Below are 23,882 nucleotides of genomic sequence, written 5' to 3'. Positions count from 1 at the left end.
GGGCCTCTGGAGGAGGAGGGCCAGGGAGGGGTCAGGAAGGGTCTCTCTGCCAGGCCCAGGGCTCCATGTCTGACCCCCACCTCTCCACAGGCATTTCCTTCACTCCCAAGGAGGTTGGGGAACATGTGGTGAGCGTGCGCAAGAGTGGCAAGCACGTCACCAACAGCCCCTTCAAGATCCTGGTGGGGCCGTCTGAGATCGGGGACGCTAGCAAGGTGCGGGTCTGGGGCAAGGGCCTCTCCGAGGGACACACTTTCCAGGTGGCAGAGTTCATCGTGGACACTCGGAATGCAGGTGCTTCTTGCCCTAGAGACCTCTTATTTCATCTGGTGCCTCCAATGAGGACTTGGCCACCCCCTCCTCCCTGAACTTCCTGGCCCGGACTCTGTTGGAATTCATGTTCTGGGATCTACTTAGGGGAAAGTGAATGTCCTCATGTCAGTTTTCTCACATTTAAGAGAAAGCTCAGCAGTCGTGAATTTCTCTCCCCCTTGCTTACTGGAACCCAAGCGACCTACCTTAGGGAATTTTCCAGACTGCCTATCCCTAACCCTCTGGGTCAGTGTCTGGCTCACCTCTCCTCCCACTGAGTCATCTTTCCTTAGTGGTTACTACATACCTTGGGTGCCCATTCCAGATGGAGCCTGCAGTTTGGGGAGGGGGGAGCAGAGCGGCAGTGAGTGGTAGGGACTGAAGGAGACATGCCTTGTTTCTTGCCAGGTTATGGGGGCCTGGGGCTGAGTATTGAAGGCCCTAGCAAGGTGGACATCAACTGTGAAGACATGGAGGATGGCACATGCAAAGTCACCTACTGCCCCACTGAACCCGGCACCTACATCATCAACATCAAGTTTGCAGACAAGCATGTGCCCGGTGAGGCTCTGGGTTGAAGCTGGGTGGCGAGAGGCCAGGCCAGGAGGCCAAAGGCAGGTGGTCTGAACTGCCTGGCCCCCTTGTCCCCCGCTACAGGAAGCCCCTTCACGGTGAAGGTCACTGGTGAGGGTCGCATGAAGGAAAGCATCACCCGGCGCAGGCAGGCGCCTTCCATCGCCAGCATCGGCAGCACCTGTGACCTCAACCTCAAGATCCCAGGTGAGCTGTGAGCCAGGAGGAGCCAGGGTAGGGCCTGGTGGAGGGGAGGGCCTTTGGGCCCAGAGCCTGCCCGAGGGCTCCCTGTCCCGCTTGCTCATGTTCACACCCCCCCCCATATGTCCCACAGGGAACTGGTTCCAGATGGTGTCTGCCCAGGAGCGTCTGACACGCACCTTCACACGCAGCAGCCACACGTACACCCGCACAGAGCGCACGGAAATCAGCAAGACACGGGGCGGGGAGACTAAGCGTGAGGTGCGGGTGGAGGAGTCCACCCAGGTCGGTGGAGACCCCTTCCCTGCCGTCTTCGGGGACTTCTTGGGCCGGGAGCGCCTGGGCTCCTTTGGCAGCATCTCCAGGCAGCAGGAGGGTGAGCAGGCTTGGGCCAGGGTCCTCACGGGGAGGCTGGGCCTTTTGTCCCTTGGGACAAGATGGGGTGTGGCCAGCCACCTAGGGCTGGTCTGAGGGGAGGAGGGGGTTTTACTGAGGAGGAAGGGCAGATCCAGGGCCAGGAGCAGCCCTAATATCACCCCAACAATCCCTGCCCTCTGCAGGTGAGGCCAGCTCTCAGGACATGACTGCACAGGTGACCAGCCCATCTGGGAAGACGGAAGCCGCAGAGATCGTCGAGGGGGAGGACAGCGCATACAGCGTGCGCTTTGTGCCCCAGGAGATGGGGCCCCATACAGTCACTGTCAAGTACCGTGGCCAGCACGTGCCCGGCAGCCCCTTTCAGTTCACTGTGGGGCCACTGGGTGAAGGTGGTGCCCATAAGGTGCGTGCCGGAGGCACCGGGCTGGAGCGAGGTGTGGCCAGCGTGCCAGGTGAGGGGCAGGTGGCCAGGGGAGGTGGGGGTAGGGCAGCCAGCAGAATGGGTGATGGTGCTGAAGATGCACTCCTGCCCTGCTTCCATCTCCAGCGGAGTTCAGCATCTGGACCCGAGAAGCGGGCGCTGGGGGCCTGTCTATTGCCGTGGAAGGTCCTAGCAAGGCAGAGATTGCATTTGAGGACCGCAAAGATGGCTCCTGCGGAGTCTCCTATGTTGTCCAGGAACCAGGTAGGTGTCCAGATGGTGATGGGGGCTGGGCCTGCCTCACCGCTCAGACTGGGTTTCTGCTCACTGATCGGGCAGATGGTTGGGGCTACAGAACTGACTCTTCCCCTGCACCTCTGCTCTCTGCCCCGTCTCCCTCCACCCCACACCCTGGGAATGCGTGTCTGTCTCCAGAGCTGAGCCCTGACCCAAAAGCCTGTCCTGGGACGAGGTTGGGATTGGGGTGGTTCCTCCTGTTGCCAATGCTGGGACCTGTGCTGACCGGCTTCCCCTCCCCAGGTGACTATGAGGTCTCCATCAAGTTCAATGATGAGCACATCCCAGATAGCCCCTTTGTGGTGCCTGTGGCCTCTCTCTCGGATGACGCTCGACGCCTCACTGTCACCAGCCTCCAGGTATGTGTCTGGAGGTGGGGTCCCTCTGCCACCCTGAGAGATGGGCAGGAGTCAAAGATGGAAGGCCCATGCGGCCAGGGGCTTAGCACTGACCTTGGATGGGCCAGTCAGACAGACATTCCCTCTCTTCCAGTGTCTGTACAGTAGGGGGGTTCCGTGCCCTTTCTAGCGGCCCCTACGGGTACTCTTATTGGCCTCAGGAGCCCTTGTGCCTCTCCTCTTGGCCCCCTCTAGAACTGAACTCCATGCCCCAACCCCAGGCTCATCTTCACTTCCAGATTGGCCCCCCTCATCCGGGCAGGGTCCTCAGGCTAGTCCAGACCACTCTGTTTCCTCATCTGAGCTACCTAGTGCTTGCAGTCCCCACAGCACTGGCTTCCCTGCCATCAGGCCCACTTTACAGCGTCTAGGTCTTACCCTCTCAGCCAGGACAGGGTACATCATCTCTCATCCTCCTCTGTGCCCAGCACAGCCAGGTGGCCCTGGCTCCTAGCAAGTGGATGCTGAGGACATAGACCCAGCCCCTGCCTCCCATCTCAGCCTTGTTGAGAGCCTCCCTGAGCTGGCCAGCAGCAGGGGCCAGGCTGGGATGGAGGTGGGAGCCTCTGGGCTAGGGTACAGTGAGAGCAGTGTCAGGCTGCAGAGAGAAGCACCCCAGGCCCTCCCAGCAGTCTGAGCATCCTCTGTGGTCTCCGCAGGAGACGGGGCTCAAGGTGAACCAGCCAGCGTCCTTTGCGGTGCAGCTGAATGGTGCGCGGGGCGTGATCGATGCCAGGGTACACACGCCCTCGGGGGCAGTGGAGGAGTGCTACGTCTCCGAGCTGGACAGTGGTGAGCTGGCCCTGCCTTTGCCACTCCTGCCAGGCTAGGACCTTCTGGGAAGGAGAAGGGAAGGACAAAACTCACCCACTAATCCTCTGCCCCACAGACAAGCACACCATCCGCTTCATCCCCCACGAGAATGGTGTCCACTCTATTGATGTCAAGTTCAACGGTGCACACATCCCTGGCAGTCCCTTCAAGATCCGCGTTGGGGAGCAGAGCCAGGCAGGGGACCCAGGCTTGGTGTCAGCCTATGGTCCCGGGCTCGAGGGAGGCACTACAGGTGAGTGCCTGGGGCTGGGGAGGAGGGGTGAATATTGGGGTACACAGCCTCTAGTCCCATACCGTTCTGCCTCAGAAGCAGGTGCAGTGCTAAGGAGGCCTGCTCTGGGGAACCTGGGGTGGGGCCCATCCCAGCTCTGGGCCCTAAGCCCTCCTACCTACAGCCTTGCTACCTCTGGCCCCCAGGCGTTTCATCAGAATTCATCGTCAACACCCTGAATGCCGGCTCGGGTGCTTTGTCTGTCACCATTGACGGCCCCTCCAAGGTGCAGCTGGACTGTCGGGAGTGTCCTGAGGGCCATGTGGTCACTTACACTCCCATGGCCCCTGGCAACTACCTCATTGCCATCAAATATGGTGGTCCCCAGCACATCGTGGGCAGCCCCTTCAAGGCCAAAGTCACAGGTGAGTGCCCTGGGGAAGGGGAGGTTCCTCCTGCCCACCCTGGATGGCTCCAGTAGCCATTCACATCAGGGTCATAGTCAGCCCCAAACATCACGGTCAACTCACCAGGAATAAGATGGGCCTGGCTTTCCACAACACTCCATTTTCCATATTCTACATGTAGAGTCCTGTAGAATTTAAAAAATCAAATCCTTCCTCTTTATTATTGTCCATCACTTGTTAATCTTTTCCCTGGGGTGGCTCCCCACACTTTAGCTTAACTTTCTGCCCTCCTGGCTTCAAAAAACACAGAGCTCAGTAAATATTTAGCAAGCTTTCCTTTTGGAAGCCACGTGTTCCTTTTTTTTTTTTTAAATTATATCTTTATTGATTTCAGATAGAGGAAGGGAGAGGAGAGAGAGAGATAGAGACATCAATGATGAGAGTCATTGATCGGTTGCCTCCTGCACGCCCCCGGATGGAGCCCACAACCCGGGCATGTGCCCTGACCTGGAATCGAACCTCGATCTCCTGGATCCTAGGCCGATGCTCAACTGCTGAGCCACGTCCGGCCGGGCCACATGTTCCTTTTTAAAGCAAGACTCTTACCCTATGACTTGAGGTCCCAGACAAAGCCCAAAAGGACAAGGCATGGAGCCACCAGAGGCCCAGACCTTGGGGTACACCTGCTATGGCAGCCGTAATCCAGGCTCATTTGCATTGGGTTGTTGCTCCTAGGGTGCTACAGCTAAGGAAGGGAGTGTGGCCCATGACCCTGAGTCCCATGGGGCCATCAGTGCTGGCCAAGGGCCTGCAGGCCTCTGACCTGCCCATGGCTATCCCACTCTGCCTTTAGGTCCCCGGCTGTCTGGGGGCCACAGCCTTCATGAAACATCCACGGTTCTGGTGGAAACGGTGACCAAGTCATCCTCCAGCCGGGGCTCCAGCTACAGCTCCATCCCCAAGTTCTCCTCGGATGCCAGCAAGGTGGTGACACGGGGCCCCGGGCTGTCCCAGGCCTTTGTGGGCCAGAAGAACTCCTTCACCGTGGACTGCAGCAAAGCAGGCATGCTGAGGGGGAAATGGGTCGTCTCCTAGGGTGGGCAAGGGGGCAGGGATGAGGGAGTGGGGGCTGCTGTGGGCAAGGGTCCCTGGTGTGAGCCCACCCTCCTTGCCTCCCTCTCTAGGCACCAACATGATGATGGTGGGCGTGCATGGGCCCAAGACCCCCTGTGAGGAGGTATACGTGAAGCACATGGGCAACCGGGTATACAACGTCACCTACACCGTCAAGGAGAAAGGGGACTATATCCTCATTGTCAAGTGGGGCGATGAAAGTGTCCCCGGAAGCCCCTTCAAAGTCAATGTGCCCTGAATCCCAGAAGTGCCTCCCCCAGCCTCAGCCCTCACCTCTGGCCAAACACACACTCACATACACACACATAAATGGGTCATACCCAGATGCACAGGTGCACAATCAGACACCACAAACACCTGTCTTGAGGTGTGAAATGAATGGCACTGCCTCTCCAGCCCACCGAGCCCCCAGGGGTTGGAGGCCTTGTCTGTCTCAGGACAGTGTCCCTCCCCTTGAATGTGACATGAGGGCAGACTGAGGGTTCAGGGGGATCAGGGAAGCCCTGAGTTTTCTGGTGGGGCTGAGGCCAGCGAGGGAGCACATGTTTGGGGGTGTCTGCATGTGTGAGAGAGGACACCCTCAAACCTCACTGCTGGCCGGGCCTCCTAGCGCTGAGGAGTGCATCTGGCCTCTCTGGTGGTTACAACCCCAAAGCGTTGAGGACTTGGAAAAGAAGCACAATCGCTGGAGAAAAAGGACCCAGAACCAGCAGCAGCGTTGGCACATGGCCTGCCTCGGGGCAATTTACGTCCCAGCCAGGCTTCCTGGGGGATGGACAGATTTCTCTCTTTCTCTCTCTCTCTTTTTTTTTTTTATGGTTGCACAGCTCTGCCCCATTTGGGGGGCCTTTTTTACACACTGCGAGGCCCAGCTTTCTGGGGGACTTTTGCACATGTCATGTGGCTCAGCTGGGAGCCGCTTAGGTGGAAAAAACTCTCCAAATAAAGTGCGGCCTGTCGCAGATGCTTGGCTGTTTCTTGTGTGCGTGCTCTCCATGGCTGGCCACCTTCTGGCCCACTGACACTAAGGCCCCGGGGAGGTGGAGACCAGCTGGCTGTCCCCTGGAGGACTGACCCAGGCCAAGGGGAAGGGCTGGGGGCAAGGGGACACTGGCCTGGGCCATCTATTTGGTAAAGTCTGGGATATTGGCAGAATGTTCCCAGATAGAACCAGGGATGGGGAGGGGATAGTTAAGGATGTGGAATCAGTCCTCAGATTCCTAGAGAGTGGGTAGGTGGGAGAGGGAGGTGTACACTGTGTTCTAGAAGAATGCCCTAGGAACACTGGGAGGCCAGTTTCTATTCAGCCTGATCTCAAGGATGTTCTCCAAATCAGGACCTTAATACATGAGCACTGACTCAAACAGGAATGGTCCTCATCCAACAGGCAGGCAGAATCATATACAAACTCAAGAACCTTTACTCCAGCCAGGTCAAATCAGGGCCTCCCTCCTGAACCAGCCTCTTCATTAGTCTCACTAGCCCACCAGCCTCTGATCGTCTCCCTGACACATCAGCCTCCCTGGCCCCTACCAACTCCAACCCGCTCTCCACATTGCAGCCAGAGGTGGGTCACATTAAAGGGATTATGCCCCTCTCCAATTCAGGGCCCTTCTGTAACTGCCCCCCTGCTCCAGGCTAATGTCTATTCTTCCTAACGAGACCTCCAAGGCCTCGAGGTTCAGGTTCTGCTTCCCCATGCGTTCATTCCAGAAGCCCTCTGAGTCAGGCAGTATGCTCATTCCCTACTGCACCCTCCAGTTTCACCCTCTCTTTACAGTCTAGTTTCCCAGGCCGTATGCTGCCTTTTGGGCTTCTGCCAGGGAACACCTTTGCCTCTCCACCCTCCCCATCTTCCTCTCCAACAGGAAGCTTTTCTGGACCAGCCCCCAGCTCCCATGCTCCCTGGGACATGTCTAGCTACATTTACTACCCTGATCTGTGATCATGTATCTGCTTTCCCCACCAGACAGCTCCCTGATTCTGACAGTTCTGACACAGACAGGTGTGATGAATGAATAAATGAACGAGCAACTGAGTATCTAGAGCAGAGCAAAGGGACATTTCACTCAATAGATTCCCCAATTCTTAGACTCATCCCTGGACATTTCAGGATATGGTGGTGGGTCAATTCCAAAGCCCCTCCTCGCCTCTTCACTCAGTAGCCTATCTGCCTCCCTGCTCCTTTTTAAGTTTCTTTTCCTTCCCTTCCCCTCATTTGTTCTGAATCCTGCCCCTTCAAGACCTCTCTTTCTGTATGTCTGCCCCGACCCTGGGATATTTTTCAGTCTCCCCTCAGTCCCAAGGGACTCCTTGAAGACAGAAATTGTATTTTATCAATCTTGTGTCCTCAGCCTCTTCATGTCCACATTTGATAAACGCTGGGTGAATGCAGGAGTGTGTGATGAATGTGACAAACTTAGCTCCATACTTCATCTGACAGACCCACTGAGGTGGGATCTGCTCTCTCTCCCTTTTTTTAAAATATGTCTTTATTGATCTCAGAGAGAGGAAGGGAGAGGGAGAGAGAGAGATAGAAACATCAATGATGAGAGAGTCATTGATCGGCTGCCTCCTGCATGCCCCCCACTGGGGATCAAGCCCACAACCCAGGCATGTGCCTCGACCAGGAATCGAACTTTGATCTCCTTGGATCCTGGATCAATGCTCAACCACTGAGCCACGCCCGGCCAGGTGGATCTATTCTCTTAAGTATCCAACCACTCACAGTCATTAAAGGCCAGTTCTGTGCCAGGCACTGAGTCAGGTGCTGCCACACTGACTGCTTCTCACTCTTTGCCCTCCCTCTGTCTCACCCCCAGATGTGAGAGTTTTCCTGCATGATTTGCTGCCCTGCTCTTATGTATTGATGTGTTTATAGATTTCTGGCCCAGCTGCTCTCTCCCAACCACAGTATGGCCCTGGGTGCTGAGCACTTATGGGCTCCATCTCACTTAATCCTAACAGCCTATGGCAGGCATACTGTTATCTGAAGAAATTAAGGCCCTGAGAATGGTGGTGATGAGTCCAAAATCATACCTCTAGGTAGCAGGGCCAAGATTCAAATCAGGTGTGCCCAAATCCTGAGCCTATTATACAAATAACCAGTAGGCCAGCCCATCTGAATGTTAAGTGCTCTAAACTCTAGAACACGATGCCAGGCACCATGCCAGACGCCAGGGTGCCTGTTTGTTAGAAAGGAGGAAAGCCCTGGCTGGGTGGCTCAGCTGGTTGGAGTGTCGTCCAGTACACCAAAAAGTTTTGGGTTCAATTTCTTGTCAGACCACATACCTAGGTTGCGGGTTCGATCCCCAGCTGGGGTGCTTACGGGAGGCAACCAATCAAAGTTTCTCTCTCAAATAATGCTTCTCTCTCTCTCTCACTCCCTCTCTAAAAATCAATAAAAACATATCCCTAGATGAGGCTTAAAATAAAAGGGAGGAGGAAAGAGTGGACCTTTCCTCTTCAGTATGTTCATCTCACAAAGTTCACTCAGGAATATTATTCCTATCCACCTAGCTGCACAGGCCAGAAGCCTGGAAGTCTCCCTGGTCTCTCTCACTCCCAAAACACATCCAATCAAAAAACCAGATCTGTCCATTCTATCTCGAAATATCTCGACTCCATCTGCTTCTCCACGTTCCCCATGATTACTATCTGAGTTCTGGCCACCATCAGCTCTTACAACGGTTTCTCCTCCTTCAGTCATGTCTCTACACAGCACGGTCACAACGCTATCTCTAAAACATAAATGTGGTGATATCATTTTCTCACTTAAAATCCTCCGGTGCCTTCAGGATAACTTTATCCTCAGGATAACTTCCAGGTTCTTTATATTTTATTGAAGGCACTTATGCTCTCTATCCTAACTAAGCTGGTTGCACAGGCTGCTCCTCTTCCCTAGAACACCCCTTTGTCCTCATTTCTATCCCCTTCATCCTGCTGGCAACCATTTGGTTTGTTTTTAAAGGATGGACTTATCTGGAGCACAAATATCTAGATCAATTTTCCTTTATAGAGACAACTTCAAATTTTTAAAAAATATATCTTTATTGATTTCAAAGAGAGGAAGGGAGAGAGAAAGAGAAATATCAACGATGAGAGAGTCATTGATCGGCTGCCTCCTGCACGCCCCCTGCTGGGCATGGAACCCGCAACCCGGGCATGTGCCCTGACCGGGAATCGAACCGCGATCTACTGGATCGATGCTCACCGGCTGAGCCCCGCCCAGCCCCGCCTGCTGACAACCTCTTTGAGCGCCCCACCTCCCATGGGTTAGTTACTTCTGATATGTGTTTCCTCGTACTTCTCACATTTTAGCAATTTCCACGCTGCTTTGTCATTTGCCAGTTCACTAGACTCTACCCCACTAGACAGCAACATCATTAACTTGTTCACCCTTTTATTAATTAAACAATATGTACTAATTGTTAACTATGTGCCGAATATACACGATAGAGACCCAGACCTTGCCTTCTGAGAACTGGAACTGTCTTCTTTGCCAACCCCGGCGTCCCACCGCAGCGCGCTCAGCACTCCGGTTGCAGAACGATCGAACGCCCTTTGCCCACCCGTGATGCCGCGCGGACTTCTGGGAATCGTAGTTTCCGGATTCGGGCCACTCTTCCCGGCGCTGGCGGTGTAATCCTAGAGCCTAGGCCGTTTTGCTGTTAATGCGCATGTCCCTGGAGGCGGAGTGGTGGAACCGCGCATGCCTGCAGGGTGAGGGTGCGATCGGAAAGGCGGCGCTCCGTGGCGGAGGCGGGGATTCGCGGGCCTCAGGCGTTCGCGGCTGAGCCCCGTCTGTAACGATGGCGGGGAGGGGGAAGCTAATTGCGGTGATCGGAGACGAGGACACGGTGACTGGCTTCCTGCTGGGCGGCATCGGGGAGCTTAACAAGAACCGCCACCCTAATTTCCTGGTGGTGGAGAAGGACACAACCATCAATGAGATCGAAGACACTTTCCGGTACGGTAGCCAAGCGGGGCCTGAGGGGGAGCCTCCGCCGCCCGGTGGAAGCGCAGGGGGAGGGCGGGGCGGGGCGGCGCGGGGACCCGGCGGCGCGGGGCTTCCAGGCCCCGGCCCAAGTGCCACGTTCCGGCCTCGAGGGTCAGGGAATTCGGTCCGCCTGCCCTTCGGGAGTGGAGGCCTCCGCTCCGCAGATTCCCTTTGGGGGCTCGTTCCCATCTCACATGACCGTGTGTCAGGAAGAAAGGGGAACAGAGCTTGTGACGGGCGGCGCCCCTCGGTCCAGCCGGCCCGGCCAAGGTGGGGCTTCCAGAGCGCCCAGGCCCGGCGCGGCCACCCTCAGCCCCTCTGCAGGGATTTCCCGGTTCCCCCGCTGAGCAGGCTCCGGGTGTTGCAAGCGCTCGGCTCTTTTGCGAGTTGACCCCTAAAAGAATCACACCCCAACAGAACACCTGGGCAGCCCTGGGCTCCGGCTTTCTTGTATTTTTGTCTCCCTTAGAGGTTCGCAATCTTCCTGTAAGGCCGGGGTTGTTATTCCCACTTACGGGTGAGAAAACTAAAGCTCAGAGATATTAAGGCACATAACCAAAGTCACATGATTTGGAAGCGACAGCGTAAGGATTTGAACCCAGCCCCAAACCTTTCTGCCTTTCTTAAGTCAGGTCCACAATCTGCTTGGGCTGCCCTCCCCTGTCAGTCTTGGAATTTTCCATTGTCTTGAGAACAGCAGGCAGAATATCAGTACTGTGTCCCACCTTCTGCAGGCATGTCCCTGAATTCAGGCAGTGTCCTGGTGACTAGAATTGAGGGTGCCAACCCCCTGTTATTTCCTTCACCCCTTCTCTAGGCCCTTGTTGCCAACTCTCAGGAACAAAGCACTCTCGCTTGTTTTGCCTTAAACAGCCCCAGCCCTGAGCTGCCAGTTGAGACTGGTTCCTGTTGCCTGGGGTATGATAGGCCCTGACCTGGGAGGCTGATCTCTAAGCTGATCTCTGCTAATCCCTAAGCAGTCTGGTAAAGTGACCCAAGTTGTCATGGGAGGACAGATTTTACCTCAAGAAAGGGACCTCAGAGATCAAGTCTAACTTACTCTAGTGTCTGGCACAGGGTAGGTGCTCAGTAAATAGTTGTTTAAAAAATTATTAATATTAAATGTATTGGGATAACACTGGTAAATAACATCATATAAAATTATAAAGTATTATTATTACTTTATAATACAAAGTAAATTGTTTTAATGAATAAATGAATGAGTGGGTGGGTGATCACAAGAAAGGAAGATTCCAACGCTGGTTCCAACCTCTGTGTGGAAAGTGTGATTCCTTCATTACTGATTTTCCTCTTACTATGTCCTGTTCTTGGCTCATGCCAAACTTCCCCAGTGACCCATCCCAGCCCTCATCAGCATAGACCTTGAGACCTTTGGTGGTCTTATCAACTTCCTTTTAAAATGTTTAATTTGTTTTCCTTTGAAGAGTTAATGTGTTCATGTGGTTTGCAAATTAATACTTAAAAGGTACACACATTAAGAAGTCTCACTCCCATCCCTGTCCTCTTCTACCTCATTACATCCCTCCTCCACCCCTATGGATACTCACCTAGCTTCTTTCCCCTTTTTCTTTATGCAAATGCAAAAGGATAGACATATTACACTTTCCCTTTCTTTTTTTAATTTCTAACCCAAGGATTTTTTCCCCCATTGGTTTTGAGAGAGAGTGGAAGGGAGAGAGAGAGAGACATTGATGCGAGAGAGACACATCAATTGGTTGCCTCCTGAGCACACCCCGACCAGGGCTGGGATCGAGCCTGCAACCGAGGTACATGCCCTTGGCCAGAATCGAACTTGGGACCCTTCAGTCCGCAGGCCAACACTCTAACCACTGAGCCCAACCCGCTAGGGCTGTCCTCTCCCTTTCTTACACAAAGGCAGCATATGGAATACACTGCACTCTAATCTGTATTGCCAATGCACTTGGGAGTCTTCTAAGAAGGGGAGGAAGAAGCCAACTCTGACCACCATGGCCCTTAGCTTCTGAATGAAATTGATTCCAGAGAGGATGGAGAGTTTAGTGTAGCAAGCTCTACCCTTGTCATCTGAGCTCTCTGGATGAAGCCCATTCCCTCCTGCGGCCTAGCCCACCAACTCGGAGTGGGCTGCCCTGAACTCCCTTCTCATCTCCCACAGGCAGTTTCTAAACCGGGACGATATCGGCATCATCCTCATCAACCAGTACATCGCAGAGATGGTGCGGCACGCGCTTGATGCCCACCAGCGCTCCATTCCGGCAGTTCTTGAGATCCCATCCAAGGAGCACCCCTATGATGCCGCCAAGGACTCCATCCTGCGCAGGGCCAGGGGCATGTTCACGGCCGAAGACTTGCGCTAAGGGACTCCCCCACAGCCCTGCCACCTCTCCCAGGCTTGCCATCAGCCCCTCTTTAAGTTTTGAGCCTCTGATTTCCAATTCCCTGCCCCTTCCCACTCCACTGAGAGGCTAGATGAGGTGCTTCCATGTTGCTGGGGCTCTGTCATTAAAATCAAAGCTGGTTAGGGAACAGGAAACCTGATTGTCTTCTCTCTCCACTACCTCTTCCCTGTGCTGTTACACAGTGTCATTGTTGGTATTAAATTAAAATAATGTTCTTGCTTCTCTCCAAACCAAGCCTGGATGCTAGAAAAGACACATGTGGGATAAGGCTGTTGGAGGGATTACGTGGGCAGGGCTGAAAAAGGTTCTGCCAGAGATCCAGGCATAGAGGAGTTGGACAAGGAAGATTGCGTTAGGAGGCCATAACTCAAGGACTGGTCCTCTGAATCAGACGACCAGCTCTGGCAGGGAGGAACAGGAGGAGAAGACTTGAGCCCAGACCCCTGGCTCCCCCACTTTAGTCTGTATTGGCTGGGGGGACCTGGCCTAAGGGATGGAAGCAGAAAGCACAGGAAACCTGGAAGCCTGTGATACTAGAGTGGGCCTGGGTCCTGCAAAAGGTTTGAGCATCAAGGCTCTTAGCCAGTGGGCCTGGCCTGATACAGCCTCAGGAAGCAAGGCATGTGAGGGCTGCTGAGGGCATGGCAAGTAGAACCCTGGCCCTGTGTGAGGTGAGGCTTGGTTGCCTGGTGACTGTCCCTGGGCAGTCACCTGCTGTCAGAAGGATTCTGCTTGCTGTGCTCACCCCTCAGTTGCAGTCACCTGCTACCTCTCCTTTTGCCACCATGTCGCGGCAACTCAACATGGATACGGTGCGGCAGAACTTCTTGAAGGAGGACCTTCTGAAGGAGAAGATGTTGCGCTGTGAATGGCACCGCAAGTATGGGTCGATGGTAAAGGCCAAGCAGAAGGCTAAGGCTGCAGCCCATCTACCCCTCAAACTGCCCGCCTTGTACCCCAAAGCCCCACTCTCACCCCCACCTGCCCCCAAAGCAGTCCCTGTCAGGGTCCCCAGCCCTCCCCTGGAGGCTTCTATGCTGTCAGAAATGTACCCAGTGCCACCTGCCACTCGGGCCCTGCTGTATGAAGGCATCTCCCACGACTTCCAGGGGCGCTACCACTACCTCAGCACCCGAAAACTGGACATCCCAGAGATGCGCTACCTCTTCCCCATTACCACCAACTTCACATATGGCTGGCAGCTGGGTGAGCCCCAACTTTCTGGAAATTACCTCATAAACACAGGCACCTGCCATGAGCTAGGCAGTGTGCTGGGCACTAGGCACACAAGACACATGGACACTCCTTCCTGGGGCATCCATAAGAGCAAGGAAATGTCTGAGAGGGAGAAGGTCCATGATGAGATTAGGGAGTGATGGGTGGGGGCAAGGGGTGTGTGCTGCTTTAGGTGGAATTGTCAGGAAATGCCTGACTGGGGACCTAAAAGCTGAGAACTAAATGACAAGGAGGAGGAGCTTGGGATTTATTCCAACTGTAAGGGGAAGTTAGTGGAGGGTTTTAAGCAGGTGAGTACACTGATTTATTAAAAGTAAAAAAAATAATCACCCTGACTGTTCTGTATGTAATGGCTTTTCCAGGGGAAAGCATAGACTGGCAGATGAGTTAGGCAGTTCCTTTGAGTTTTCCTGGCAAGAGATGATAGCTTGGGCCAGGGTAATTAGCAGAGCTGAAATAGATTCAGGATGTTTTGGAGGAAGAATCCATGGAATTCTGATGGATTGAATGAGAAAAAGGGAAAGAATGCACTGATGACACCCAGGTGTCTGGCTGTAGCAGCTGTGACAGGGAAGACTAGGAGAGGAGCAGGGCTGGAGGGTGTATGAAGACAGGTCAGCACCGGCGATGTGCTGGAGGTGTCAGTGAGGCTGTGTATGGGAGCTGTCCTCTGGAGCAAGGTCAGAGCTGAAGCTGCAAATTTGGTTTCATCAGAAAATAGGTGCTCTTTAAAACCCTGAGATTGGGTGAGCTCACCCAGGGAACTCCAGATTCTGGAGTCTGACCGGAGAGGCACGGAGCATTGAGAGATGGTGTTGGTGTTTATCTGGACTGAGTCCGATTTTTCTGTGAGGCTGAGTCAAGGTCATCAGTTGGGAGGGGGAGGAGCAGAGGCAGTAGTGTGGTTTGAGATGAAGAGTTACGGCGTGGGAAAAGGAACATGCCAGGGGCGGTGCAGGGTTGCTGGGTGATGCCGAGTGTCCCTTTGCTCTCTGTGGTCATGACTTTCAAGTGAACTACTCAGTAATGTGTCTCTCCAGCTGCTGTAGTGCCTGCACAGAACAGGTGGATGTTTGGGGATACACACAGTTGAAAGTTGGCCTAAAAAGCAGCTCCTCTTTCCTCAGGGCCCTAAAAGGGAAGTAAAAGGAGCAATTTCCAACCAAAGCAGGAGGTAGAAAAAAGCCCCAAGTGTCCTAGAGAAGTCTAGCTTTGTCCCTGTGAAGCAGGTCTGGGTGTCCTGCCACCCCCCTCCATGGAGGATCCTGAGGCTGGGGGGGCAATGATGGCACACAGCTGAGTGGCATTCTGCCATCACTGCTGACCCAGGCACCCAGCCCACTCCGTTTTCCCATAGCCCCCACTCATCAGAAGCACTTTTTATTCACGCTTACAAAGTCACGGATACAATAGGGTCAGATTCCTAGGGCTGGGCAGGCAGGGCTGCTGTGTTCTGCCAGTTCCCTACCCAGGAACCCATTCCTGGCCTCTGACATCTTTTCCCAGGCCCCACAGTGAAGCAAGAACTGGTCTCCTGCAAGATGTGCCGCATTGAATCCTTCTTCCGCAAGAACGGGGCCTTTGCACCGCTTGACCCCCGGGATCTGGCCCTCTGACCTTGGGCCAGGCAGTGTGCTTAGGGGTGGGAAGAAGAAATCACACTCCACCTGGTGGAACGAAGCTGCTGTGTCCCCGTCTCTGGCTCTCCCAGATTCTGAGGCTGCTCTGGGCCTTTCTGAAACTACCTCTGATCTTCAGGTTGCCCTCTCCTTTCTCCTTAACCTCCACAGCAGTGGTTAGAGGGGGACAAGTGCTACTCTCCAGGCGCAGGCTCCTCAGCGCCTGGGGGACACAGTAGTTGCTGGAAGTTCTGGGTGTTCCTGGGGAGAGAGTGGCCTGTTATCCCGGATGCCAGGGAAAGGGGACCGCCACCACCCCACAAGCCTCCCCCGCCCTCCTCACCTGGCTCCGAGGGCCCGCAGCCTCATAGTCCTCTTGCGGTGCACCTGTTCCAGCTGCTCCCGCAGGGCATCCCGCTGCCCCGCCGCATCCTCCTGTGCGGTGCCAAGTGCTGAGTGTCCTTGCATCCCAGCTCATGGCTATAGGGAGCCAGCAGGGGCAGGACCCGGGCAGACTCCCCCAACCCCGCCCCCCCACCCCCCCACCCCTGTGGGTGTCAGTGCCAGCGCATTGCTCATGCACTTCAAAGGGACCCCCGGGGTGTGGGAGGGTCTTGCCTGTGGCCGTAGCCGGGCTGGGCTGGGTGGGGGCCCCAGGGGGTGCACCCGGCAGTGGCGGTTCCTGGCGATGCGGAGGCGGTCCAGGACCTGTGGGGGAGAGCTGTCAGTGCCGGTGGCCGCTTCCCGTGCCCAGCCAGCCAGAGGGACCCCCCCTCCCCGGCGCGGGACGCACCCGGAGCAGCTGCTGCTGGCGGTCCTGCTGCCGCCGGTGCCTGGCCGCGCTGTGCAGCTCCAGCAGCCGCCGCAGGGCCGTCTCCTGCTGCGCGGGGCTCGCGCCCGCCGATGCCTCTTCCCTGCCCCTGGGCCCGGGCCCTGCGGCGTTTGAGGCCTTGGGGGCCTCAGCAGCGCTCCTCCGCCCCTCGAGGGTGCCGGGGAAGCTCAAAGAGCCGCCCACCTGCGGCCCCCTTGCGTAGCCCACGGGCTCCTCCACGGGGCCGGGGTTCCCTCCCGGGACTTGGAGCCCGATCGGGTTGGGCACCAGCCCTGGGTGCCCCGGGAGACCTGTTGGGTGCTCCTGCTGCGCAGAGCCCCCCTTACTCAGGGTCGCTAGTATCACGGCTCCTGGGCCTGCGAGCCGCTGCCCAGACGGGGCCCTTCGGGGCTGCAGGGGAGCCAGCGGCCCCTCCCGGCCGGGCCCCTGCTCCCCCATGGCCAGGGCCCACTCTTGTCTCTGGCCATTGGTCTTGTCCTGTGTCAGCTGGGTGCTCCTTCCCTGGGGGCCTGGGCTCTCCCTCCCCGCATGCTGCGTCATTTGTTCTCCCAGAGACCTGCAGAGGTCCCTTGGAATTCCCTGGAATTCTTCCTCCCTGGGCTGTGTCTGTGCCTCTCCCTGAGCCACCTCCCAAGCTTCTGAGATCCTGCCTCTGCCTCCAGAAGACTGAATGATCTTCACTTCCCAGCCCTGAGGGGTCTCCTTTCTCAGACATTCAGGGTGATTTCCTTTTTGATCTTGAAGAGCATCTTTGTTTTCACCCTGAGGTGTCTCCCACCCCAGACCCCCAGAGACCTCTTGTCTCAGAGCCTGAGTAGCCTCCCCACTCTGACCCTGGTTTGTCTTCTTCCTCTGACTCTGAGGAACTTCTTTGTTCTCACCCTGGGGGGCTTCCCTGCCCTGACCCTGAGGGTCCTCCTTTCTCTGACTCTGAGGAATCTCAATCCCCAGCAGTTTCTGAAGTTCTGCTCTGTCCAGGTCCAATCTCCAGCCCAGCCACTCAAGGGGATCTTGGGATTCTGGCAGGCCCTGGGAGGGTAGGCCTGAGGGCCCGGAGGCTTCCTGAGTGATCTTTTCCCCCCATAGGCTTCCAGATGATGATGGAAGTGGTCCTTGGGTTGTGGGCTCTGCTTGGCCCCTCTCTTCCTTCTGGACTGGGTTCTGGGAAGGAAGAGCACTTTGTCCTAGAATTGTGAGAGAATCCCTGTGCCAGGGCCACTTCCCCTGGGGGAGCCTGGAGACCCCAGCAGCTGTCCCAGTGGGCCTCACTTCCATTATGGCCCTTGCCTGATTCCTGAATTTGTTAAACCCATATTACGTAGTGTAAAAGGTGCTTCAGTAGTGGTCCCTTCTTCTACCTGACTATAAGAGGTAGTCCCGCCTCACCCCAGCAGCCTCCTCCAAGGCAGACCCCAGCCCTGCTGTCCCCAACCTGAGAGGGCCCTTGCCCAGGACCCTTTGACCCCTTCACCTTGAATTCTGAATTTCCTGGTTCCCCAAAGCTACTGCTGGTGGTGGGGTCCAGCTCTTGTAAGCAACCTGAGAGAGAAATTGATATAAGGAGTCCTCTGCTCATGTCCCAGCCCCTCACACACATTCCACCTGAACTGGAACCAAGAAGCCTAGGAATCCCCAGCAATAAGGGGAGGGGGTGCCCAGATAGCTGGTGTTTGAACTTCAGGGCTGTCATAGTTCATTGTTCCACCTTTATTTATACAGCCTACTATGTGCCTGCTTGTCAGGTTTGCCCACAGCTGACCCCATTTTATCTTCCCAGCCAAGACAGGCCATCTCGCTGGAACCCGCACGCCCTCCTCCACCATGGGATGCCTTGGAGCAGGCAGGGCTTCATTAGGATGCCCCACTTTGTCCTGATGAGCCCATCTGGGTCCATAAAGAAAACCACTGCATGCACCTTTACTATTATTAAGGAAAATCCTTTTTTAGCTCTTTCTTGGTTTCTGACAGCAGTCAAACGAAATTCAAGAAGTGAAATTTTAGGCTAGAGCTGAGCCTCAAAACTGTGTCTTCATAATTAACAAAAGGAATCTAAAAAAGGAGATGAAATGTCACTGCTTCCTTGCAGCTGTGGAGGGAGGAAAGTGGCTCAGCATCCATAAAACTAGTTAAAAGAATTTGATTTCATACGGTATTAAATTGAGAACCTTCTCAAGAACATTCCATCTTTATGCCATATGGATGTGGGAATATTCATAACGGTCACAGAGAATGTTCTCTGTGAAAATAAATCTGTCTTTTGAAGAGTTTCTGAACAAAGGGGTCCAATAAGATTCCCGAGCCTTCAGAAATTATTGCCATGAACTGTGAAAATAACCCCCAATCCCCTTCCTCTGTGAGTCTGGCTTTTGTCTCACCAAACCATCTGTTTCTCTGGTAATAACGTAACTAATATTTTCATATTCCCAAGAGATAATATACTTGTGAAAATTTCTCTGTCAATCAGAAAATAATCATTGGCACTTTCTTTCTCTCTCAAACATATGATGGAACAATTAAAAGCTTATGGCTGCCTGGCCGGGCGTGGCTCAGCGGTTGAGCATCGACCTAGGATCCAGGCGATCAGGGTTCGATTCCCGGTCAGGGCACATGCCTGGGTTGCGGGCTCAATCAATGACTCTCTCATCATTGATGTTTCTAGTTCTCTCTCTCCCTCTCCTTCCCTTCTCTGAAATCAATAAAGATATATTTAAAAAAAAAAAAAAAAGCTTATGGCTGCCCTGGCAGGTGTGGCATTGTCCCATGTATAGAGAGGTCACCGATTTAATTCCCAGTCAGGGCACATGCCCAGGTTGCAGGGTTCAATCCCCAGTATGGGGTGTGCACGAGGCAGATAATTGATGTTTCTCTCTCCCTCTCCCTTTCTCTCCCTCTAAAATAAATAAAAACATACTTTAAAAAAAACCCAAACTTATGGCTTTGCTGGCTTTAGTATTTAACAAATCCTTTGAGAGCCTGTTTTGCTTAAATTAACAGGTCCAGGGCTCACAGCATCTATGTCACTGGATTCTAATGCCCTGTTCATGGTCACGCTCTCTCACTAGGCTGTGCTCTCAGAGAAAAGACCAAGTGATGGGGCCAAGATTCTTGTGCTTGGTGTATCCCCAGTGTCTGGCACAAGGGTGGCCAACAGGCTATTCCATTCCCTCCTCCCCGAGCAGTCATGGACAGACATTCCCCGCCTCTCTCCCCTGAGCTCCAATTTAGTTTCAGAATCCCCCTGGACACAGTGCCTGAGACAGCTGCTACAAATCACGGGGATTTGGCACATAAAATAAAACCTAGTAGTCCTTCAGTGCCCTGACGCCCAACAAAAAGGTATGAGACAAAGAATGAGTGAGGAGTGCGCTGGAATCATGGACTCAGGGTGAGGACTTCCCTGCCTCCTCCCATCTAGTCTGGCCACCCCAGCCCAGGAGCGCCCGCTGTCCTGGAGGCCAAACCCTCCCGTCAACATACCAGGTGTGGACTCTGCAGAGATGCCAGGGCTCTCCCACCTTGGGTCTGTGTCACTCCCAGCTTCCCCCAGATCCGGGGCTGATGATGGGTCTGCAGCCTGCCCCCTGTAAGAGTGCAAAAGCTGCTCCCATGCACCTCTTGTATCTGGGCTCTGGAAGGCGGGGGCAGACTGTCTGCCAGTCTCCCCACCCCCAGCACCAAACTCAATCCAGGGCAGCCTGCCCCAGCCCCGGTATCCATCGCTGGATCCTGGGAGCTAGACCTGGGGGTTACCCTTTCCAGGGGCCGTGGGGCTACCATACGGGTACAACTCAGTGAGAGCTCCAGGAGGAGCGTACTGTGTGAGAAGGGGGTGCTGGGAAGGACTGTGGAAGGAGACCAGGAAAGGGGTCAGCGTTTGGTGACTTTGTGTGGCAACATGGAGTGTACAGATTTCCTAGGAGAAAGACTCACCCCTCCAGGAACTGATGGTTCTGGCTCAGGGTGTTCCCAGCCTGGGGTGATGAGCACAGCCTGGAACTCTGGAAGGATTAGGGGGTGGCCTAGTCCTCAGGGCACCAGTGTGGTAGGTAGCCTTTAAAACCACCCCCAAAGACACCTCCTCCTGGCATCCATGCCCTTGGATGACCCTCTCCCCTCCCCCTTCAGATGAAGGAGCTTGGAAAGGGGTCCCTCCTGCCCAGGCGAGCCTTCAGATGAGCCTAGAGTCCTGGCCGACAGTGTGGGCTGGACACTTCACTCGACACACCTTCCTGCTACAGGTGAGAAGGCCTTGGCCCCAGACAGCTGCCAATCTGCCCAAAGTGCCTTGACAGTTGGTGGCTGAGCTGGGCTGGAAACACAGTCATAGTTCCCAGTCACCACAGCACCCTTCTTCCTAGAGGAGTCGGCCCAGCCGCCAGCCCTGGAGGAGGGGTCTGTGGTGGGGCTGCCCAGTGTCATATCTCAGAGGCACCCTGGGCATCAGTGCCTCTGCCCCAGGCCCTGCCAGCCTGCTTTCCTCCCACGCTGCAGCCATGACTAAAGGCTTCTAGGCATCACCACATAGTTGATTTGACCAAGATGGTTGTTAACTGTGAAATGGTAACAGCCTGCACAGAACGAGCGGGCCCTGGGCACCGGGCACGGCGCTGAACTCTGTGCACAGATGAGTTCATGGTCCTCCCAGCAGCCCCCTGAGAAAGGCGTTATCCTCCTCATAGCTGAGGAAAGAGAGGCTTACAGTCCACACAATGTCAGAACAGAGATCTGAACCAGATCCATCTGTCTCCAAAGCCCACACTCCTTCCACTCCGCTCACCACTACAATTGCCCCGACGTCACACTGACTCCCCTGCCTCAGCTGAGCCCCTGCTCACCCCACTCATCAGCTGCTTGGAGTCCCCGCCCCTCCTACCACAGGGCTCGCTGCGCCGGCTCCATGCACACGGGGCCTGGTTCCTCAGACCGCAGAACTGGGCCCGGGGAGGCCAGAAGAGGCCCAGCCCTGCCCCAGTCAGCAGCTCCAAGTCCCACAGGAGCTGCAGAAAGATGGGGTGCCAGGACGTGAGGGGGTACCCACCCTGCCCTCTGCCACACCCCCAACCAGCCCCTACCTGCTCCTGGGCCCGCCGGCTCCGTTCCATCTGCAGCAGCACGGCGGGCAGCTCCAGGCCTGAAGGACAGGCCCGGCCCTCTTGTACCTGGGGAGGCAAGGCTGGGTCAGGCCCCATGGAGAGCCTGTCCCCTCTGAGACAGTGCCCTGCTCCCCTCACCTGCCGAAGCGCAGCCTGGAGCTGTCCTAGGCCCGCAGAGCACTGGAATAGGTGCTGGTACAGAGCCAAGGCCTGCTTGGGGCTACAGGGGAGCCCTAGGCCCCCAGGTGTGGCTGCCTGTGCCATGGAGTAGGGGGTCAGAACAGATGTCCCCTTCCCCTTTTTCCTGTGCCACTGGAGCCTGGAAAGAGGAGGACCAGGGGCTGCCCACAGGAGCCAGGAGACGAAGCCCTGAGCTCAATAATGCAGGACCCTGACATCTGAACCATGGCCTGGACCCCAGCCAAGTCTCATAGAGACTCTGGCCTGCCTGTGAAAGGGTTCCTGGTCCTGGAGGTGGCCGTGTAGGGTAAGGAGTGGATCCTGCCAGAGACAGGTGTGTGCATGTGCTTGTTTGCAACCCCAAATGAGTCCCTGTTTTACATCCACATACATACATATACATATGAAGCTGGATTATATAGGCATCTGATATGCTCAGCATAGCAGCAGCTGCCAACAGCTGACTGTCCGCCAGGACACAAATGCTCCATACAGGTGACACTTCCTCGCAGCAACTCGATGAAGTAGGTGCTATCATTCCCACCCCCATTTTACAGATAAGAAATCCGGGGCCCCAGAAGTAAGGCGCCCTACTAACACATGGCACTGTAGCCCTCATCTGATGACAGCCAGGATAGACAGGCCTGGGAAAGCCACCCCCGAGTGCAAGCCACCACAGGCAGGACAATGGTGAGCACTTCCCCTGTGCTGGCTTCAAGCTGTCCCCATGCAGAGCGCTGTTCATGGGTCATTCTGCTTACTCCTTGCAGTACATCAGATAAGGACACCTTTCATGTAAGTTGTAGCTAGGGGCGGGAATGAACATGCAAGACGGCCTGTAGTCGTCGCCATCTGCGGTCGCGCGCAGACTTGCCTGCCTGTTGCTTCTTAACTGCTCCGTGAGAGCAGGGAGCCCCAGAGAGCAGCCTCAGCACAGGGCTGAGCGAGCAGACAGGGGATCCCAATTCAACCCAACACTCCCCCTTCACTCCCGTTGAAATATTAGGGACCCAGCAATGAGAATAGGGACCCCCTTGATCTTCTAGCCAGTCATATAGGTAATAGATGGCAAAGAGAACTAAAAATAGAGTTCACTTTATTTTTATTTAAATATATCTTTACTGATTTCAGAGAGAGGAAAGGAGAGGGAGAGGGAGAGAAAGATCAATGATGAGAGATTCATTGATTGGCTGCCTTCTGCACGCCCCCGACTGGGGATCGAGCTGGTAACCTGGGCATGTGCCCTGACCGGGAATCAAACCCCGATCACCGGGATCTTAGGTCGATGCTCAACCACTGAGCCATGCCCAGCAGGACTAGAATTCATTTTTAAAAGATATTTTTCTTGCCTTGCCAGTGTGAATGTTGATCCATGAACCAAGAGGTCCCCAGCTAGATTCCCGGTCAGGGCACATGCCCGGGTTGCGGGCTCAATCCCCAGTAGGGGGCATGCAGGAGGCAGCCGATCACTGTCTCTCATCGATGTTTCTATTTCTCTATCCTTCCCCCTTCTTCTCTCTCTCAAATCAATTAAAAAAACCATATTTTTTAAAAAAGATACACTTCTTTTCCAAGAAAGAATTTTTCTATTTCAAAACCCATGTTCTCCCCGGCCAGGCGTGGCTCAGCAGTTAAGCGTCGACCTAGCATCCAGGTGATCAGGGTTCGATTCCCAGTCAGGGCACATGCCCCGGTTGTGGGCTCGATCAATGACTCTCTCATCATTGATGTTTCTATCTCTCTCTCTCCCTCTCCTTTCCTCTCTCTGAAATCAATAAAGATATATTAAAAAAAACAAACAAACAAAAAAAAACACCCATGTTCTGGTTAGCGCTCACCATGGCGTGCTGCGGCCAGGGCCAAAAGGTGCAGGAGGTGATGGTGCAGCCCATCAACCTCATCTTCAGATACTTGCAGAATAGAGCTCGGATTCAGGTGTGGCTTTATGAGCAAGTGAATGTGTGGAAAGAGGGCTGTATCATTGGTTTTGATGAGTATATGAACCTCATATTAGATGATGCAGAAGAGATTTATTCTAAGACAAAGTCAAGAAAACAACTAGGTCGGATCATGCTAAAAGGAGATAATATTACTCTGCTCCAAAGTGTCTCCAAATAGAAATGACTAATGAAGTGAGAAATTGTTGAGAAGCAATACAGTTTGTGTTTTTTAGGTGTCCTTTGTTGGGAATATAGTTTATAAACATATTCATATTGCTTTCATTACCCTTATGTTACTACCAGATGACAATAAATGATGTGGAATTGTTTTTGTTAAAAAAACAACAAAAACCATGTTCTCCTACAAGAATGTCTTGAAAGTTGCATGTGTCCCCTACCCACAAGCCCAACAATGGTA

The 23,882-nt window shown here is 54.5% G+C and overlaps 4 protein-coding genes and 1 pseudogene across 6 annotated transcripts in view; 4 read left to right on the top strand and 1 right to left on the bottom strand.

Moving 5' to 3' along the window:
• FLNC (filamin C) overlaps window positions 1-6,128 on the top strand; it is a 28,690-nt gene extending 22,562 nt beyond the window's left edge. For both annotated transcript variants that reach the window (XM_016213390.2, XM_016213389.2), the window contains 12 exons: window positions 91-294; window positions 721-873; window positions 970-1,092; window positions 1,220-1,462; window positions 1,647-1,916; window positions 2,012-2,149; window positions 2,426-2,541; window positions 3,240-3,372; window positions 3,470-3,646; window positions 3,832-4,050; window positions 4,886-5,095; window positions 5,217-6,128. In XM_016213390.2, the coding sequence (XP_016068876.1) occupies window positions 91-294; window positions 721-873; window positions 970-1,092; window positions 1,220-1,462; window positions 1,647-1,916; window positions 2,012-2,149; window positions 2,426-2,541; window positions 3,240-3,372; window positions 3,470-3,646; window positions 3,832-4,050; window positions 4,886-5,095; window positions 5,217-5,404 (2,174 nt within the window). In that variant the 3' untranslated portion in view covers window positions 5,405-6,128. The remainder of the gene's footprint in view (window positions 1-90; window positions 295-720; window positions 874-969; window positions 1,093-1,219; window positions 1,463-1,646; window positions 1,917-2,011; window positions 2,150-2,425; window positions 2,542-3,239; window positions 3,373-3,469; window positions 3,647-3,831; window positions 4,051-4,885; window positions 5,096-5,216) is intronic.
• A 3,834-nt stretch (window positions 6,129-9,962) lies between these two features.
• ATP6V1F (ATPase H+ transporting V1 subunit F) lies at window positions 9,963-12,794 on the top strand. The gene is made up of 2 exons (XM_016213385.2): window positions 9,963-10,135; window positions 12,321-12,794. The coding sequence occupies exons 1-2, from the start codon at window positions 9,978-9,980 to the stop codon at window positions 12,520-12,522; spliced, it is 360 nt and encodes a 119-aa protein (XP_016068871.1). The 5' UTR covers window positions 9,963-9,977; the 3' UTR covers window positions 12,523-12,794.
• A 78-nt stretch (window positions 12,795-12,872) lies between these two features.
• On the top strand, window positions 12,873-15,835 carry SPMIP1 (sperm microtubule inner protein 1). The gene is made up of 2 exons (XM_016213384.2): window positions 12,873-13,770; window positions 15,307-15,835. The coding sequence occupies exons 1-2, from the start codon at window positions 13,206-13,208 to the stop codon at window positions 15,414-15,416; spliced, it is 675 nt and encodes a 224-aa protein (XP_016068870.2). The 5' UTR covers window positions 12,873-13,205; the 3' UTR covers window positions 15,417-15,835.
• Window positions 15,490-21,608, bottom strand: LOC148092199 (uncharacterized). Of its 2 annotated transcripts, XM_087821026.1 has the most exons (10): window positions 21,324-21,608; window positions 21,087-21,248; window positions 20,182-20,249; window positions 19,729-19,832; window positions 17,723-17,790; window positions 17,181-17,412; window positions 16,213-17,117; window positions 16,038-16,127; window positions 15,763-15,854; window positions 15,490-15,680 (listed from the first exon to the last, which is right to left on the bottom strand). In XM_087821026.1, the coding sequence occupies exons 1-10, from the start codon at window positions 21,606-21,608 to the stop codon at window positions 15,614-15,616; spliced, it is 2,073 nt and encodes a 690-aa protein (XP_087677152.1). In that variant the 3' UTR covers window positions 15,490-15,613. The 2 variants fall into 2 exon arrangements, 1 of the variants encoding a protein (XP_087677152.1); XR_015715172.1 differs by lacking the exons at window positions 15,490-15,680; window positions 15,763-15,854; window positions 16,038-16,127; ... (2 more) ...; window positions 21,087-21,248; window positions 21,324-21,608 and having other exon boundaries at window positions 17,367-17,435; window positions 19,729-19,749.
• A 1,755-nt stretch (window positions 21,609-23,363) lies between these two features.
• LOC107537380 (small nuclear ribonucleoprotein E pseudogene) lies at window positions 23,364-23,709 on the top strand (annotated as a pseudogene).
• The last annotated feature ends 173 nt before the right edge of the window (window positions 23,710-23,882 follow it).

The sequence above is a fragment of the Miniopterus natalensis genome, chromosome 10, assembly GCF_054644295.1.
Source record: "Miniopterus natalensis isolate mMinNat1 chromosome 10, mMinNat1.hap1, whole genome shotgun sequence".
NCBI lineage: Eukaryota > Metazoa > Chordata > Mammalia > Chiroptera > Miniopteridae > Miniopterus > Miniopterus natalensis.
Note: the sequence above shows the minus strand (reverse complement) of the source record. Positions and strands in the feature narration are given on the sequence as shown.

What these genes read in the sequence shown, in the direction of transcription:
- ATP6V1F (XM_016213385.2), top strand. Translation starts at nt 9,978, where the DNA reads ATGGCGGGGAGGGGGAAGCTAATTGCGGTGATCGGAGACGAGGACACG. An exon ending in GAGATCGAAGACACTTTCCG is followed by an intron (nt 10,136 to 12,320) that starts GTACGGTAGCCA and finishes CATCTCCCACAG; the next exon opens with GCAGTTTCTAAACCGGGACG.
- SPMIP1 (XM_016213384.2), top strand. Translation starts at nt 13,206, where the DNA reads ATGGCAAGTAGAACCCTGGCCCTGTGTGAGGTGAGGCTTGGTTGCCTG. An exon ending in CACATATGGCTGGCAGCTGG is followed by an intron (nt 13,771 to 15,306) that starts GTGAGCCCCAAC and finishes ATCTTTTCCCAG; the next exon opens with GCCCCACAGTGAAGCAAGAA.
- LOC148092199 (XM_087821026.1), bottom strand. Translation starts at nt 21,608, where the DNA reads ATGGCACAGGCAGCCACACCTGGGGGCCTAGGGCTCCCCTGTAGCCCC. An exon ending in GCCGGCGGGCCCAGGAGCAG is followed by an intron (nt 21,249 to 21,323) that starts GTAGGGGCTGGT and finishes ATCTTTCTGCAG; the next exon opens with CTCCTGTGGGACTTGGAGCT. An exon ending in CTCTGCAGAGTCCACACCTG is followed by an intron (nt 17,791 to 19,728) that starts GTATGTTGACGG and finishes TTTCTCTCTCAG; the next exon opens with GTTGCTTACAAGAGCTGGAC.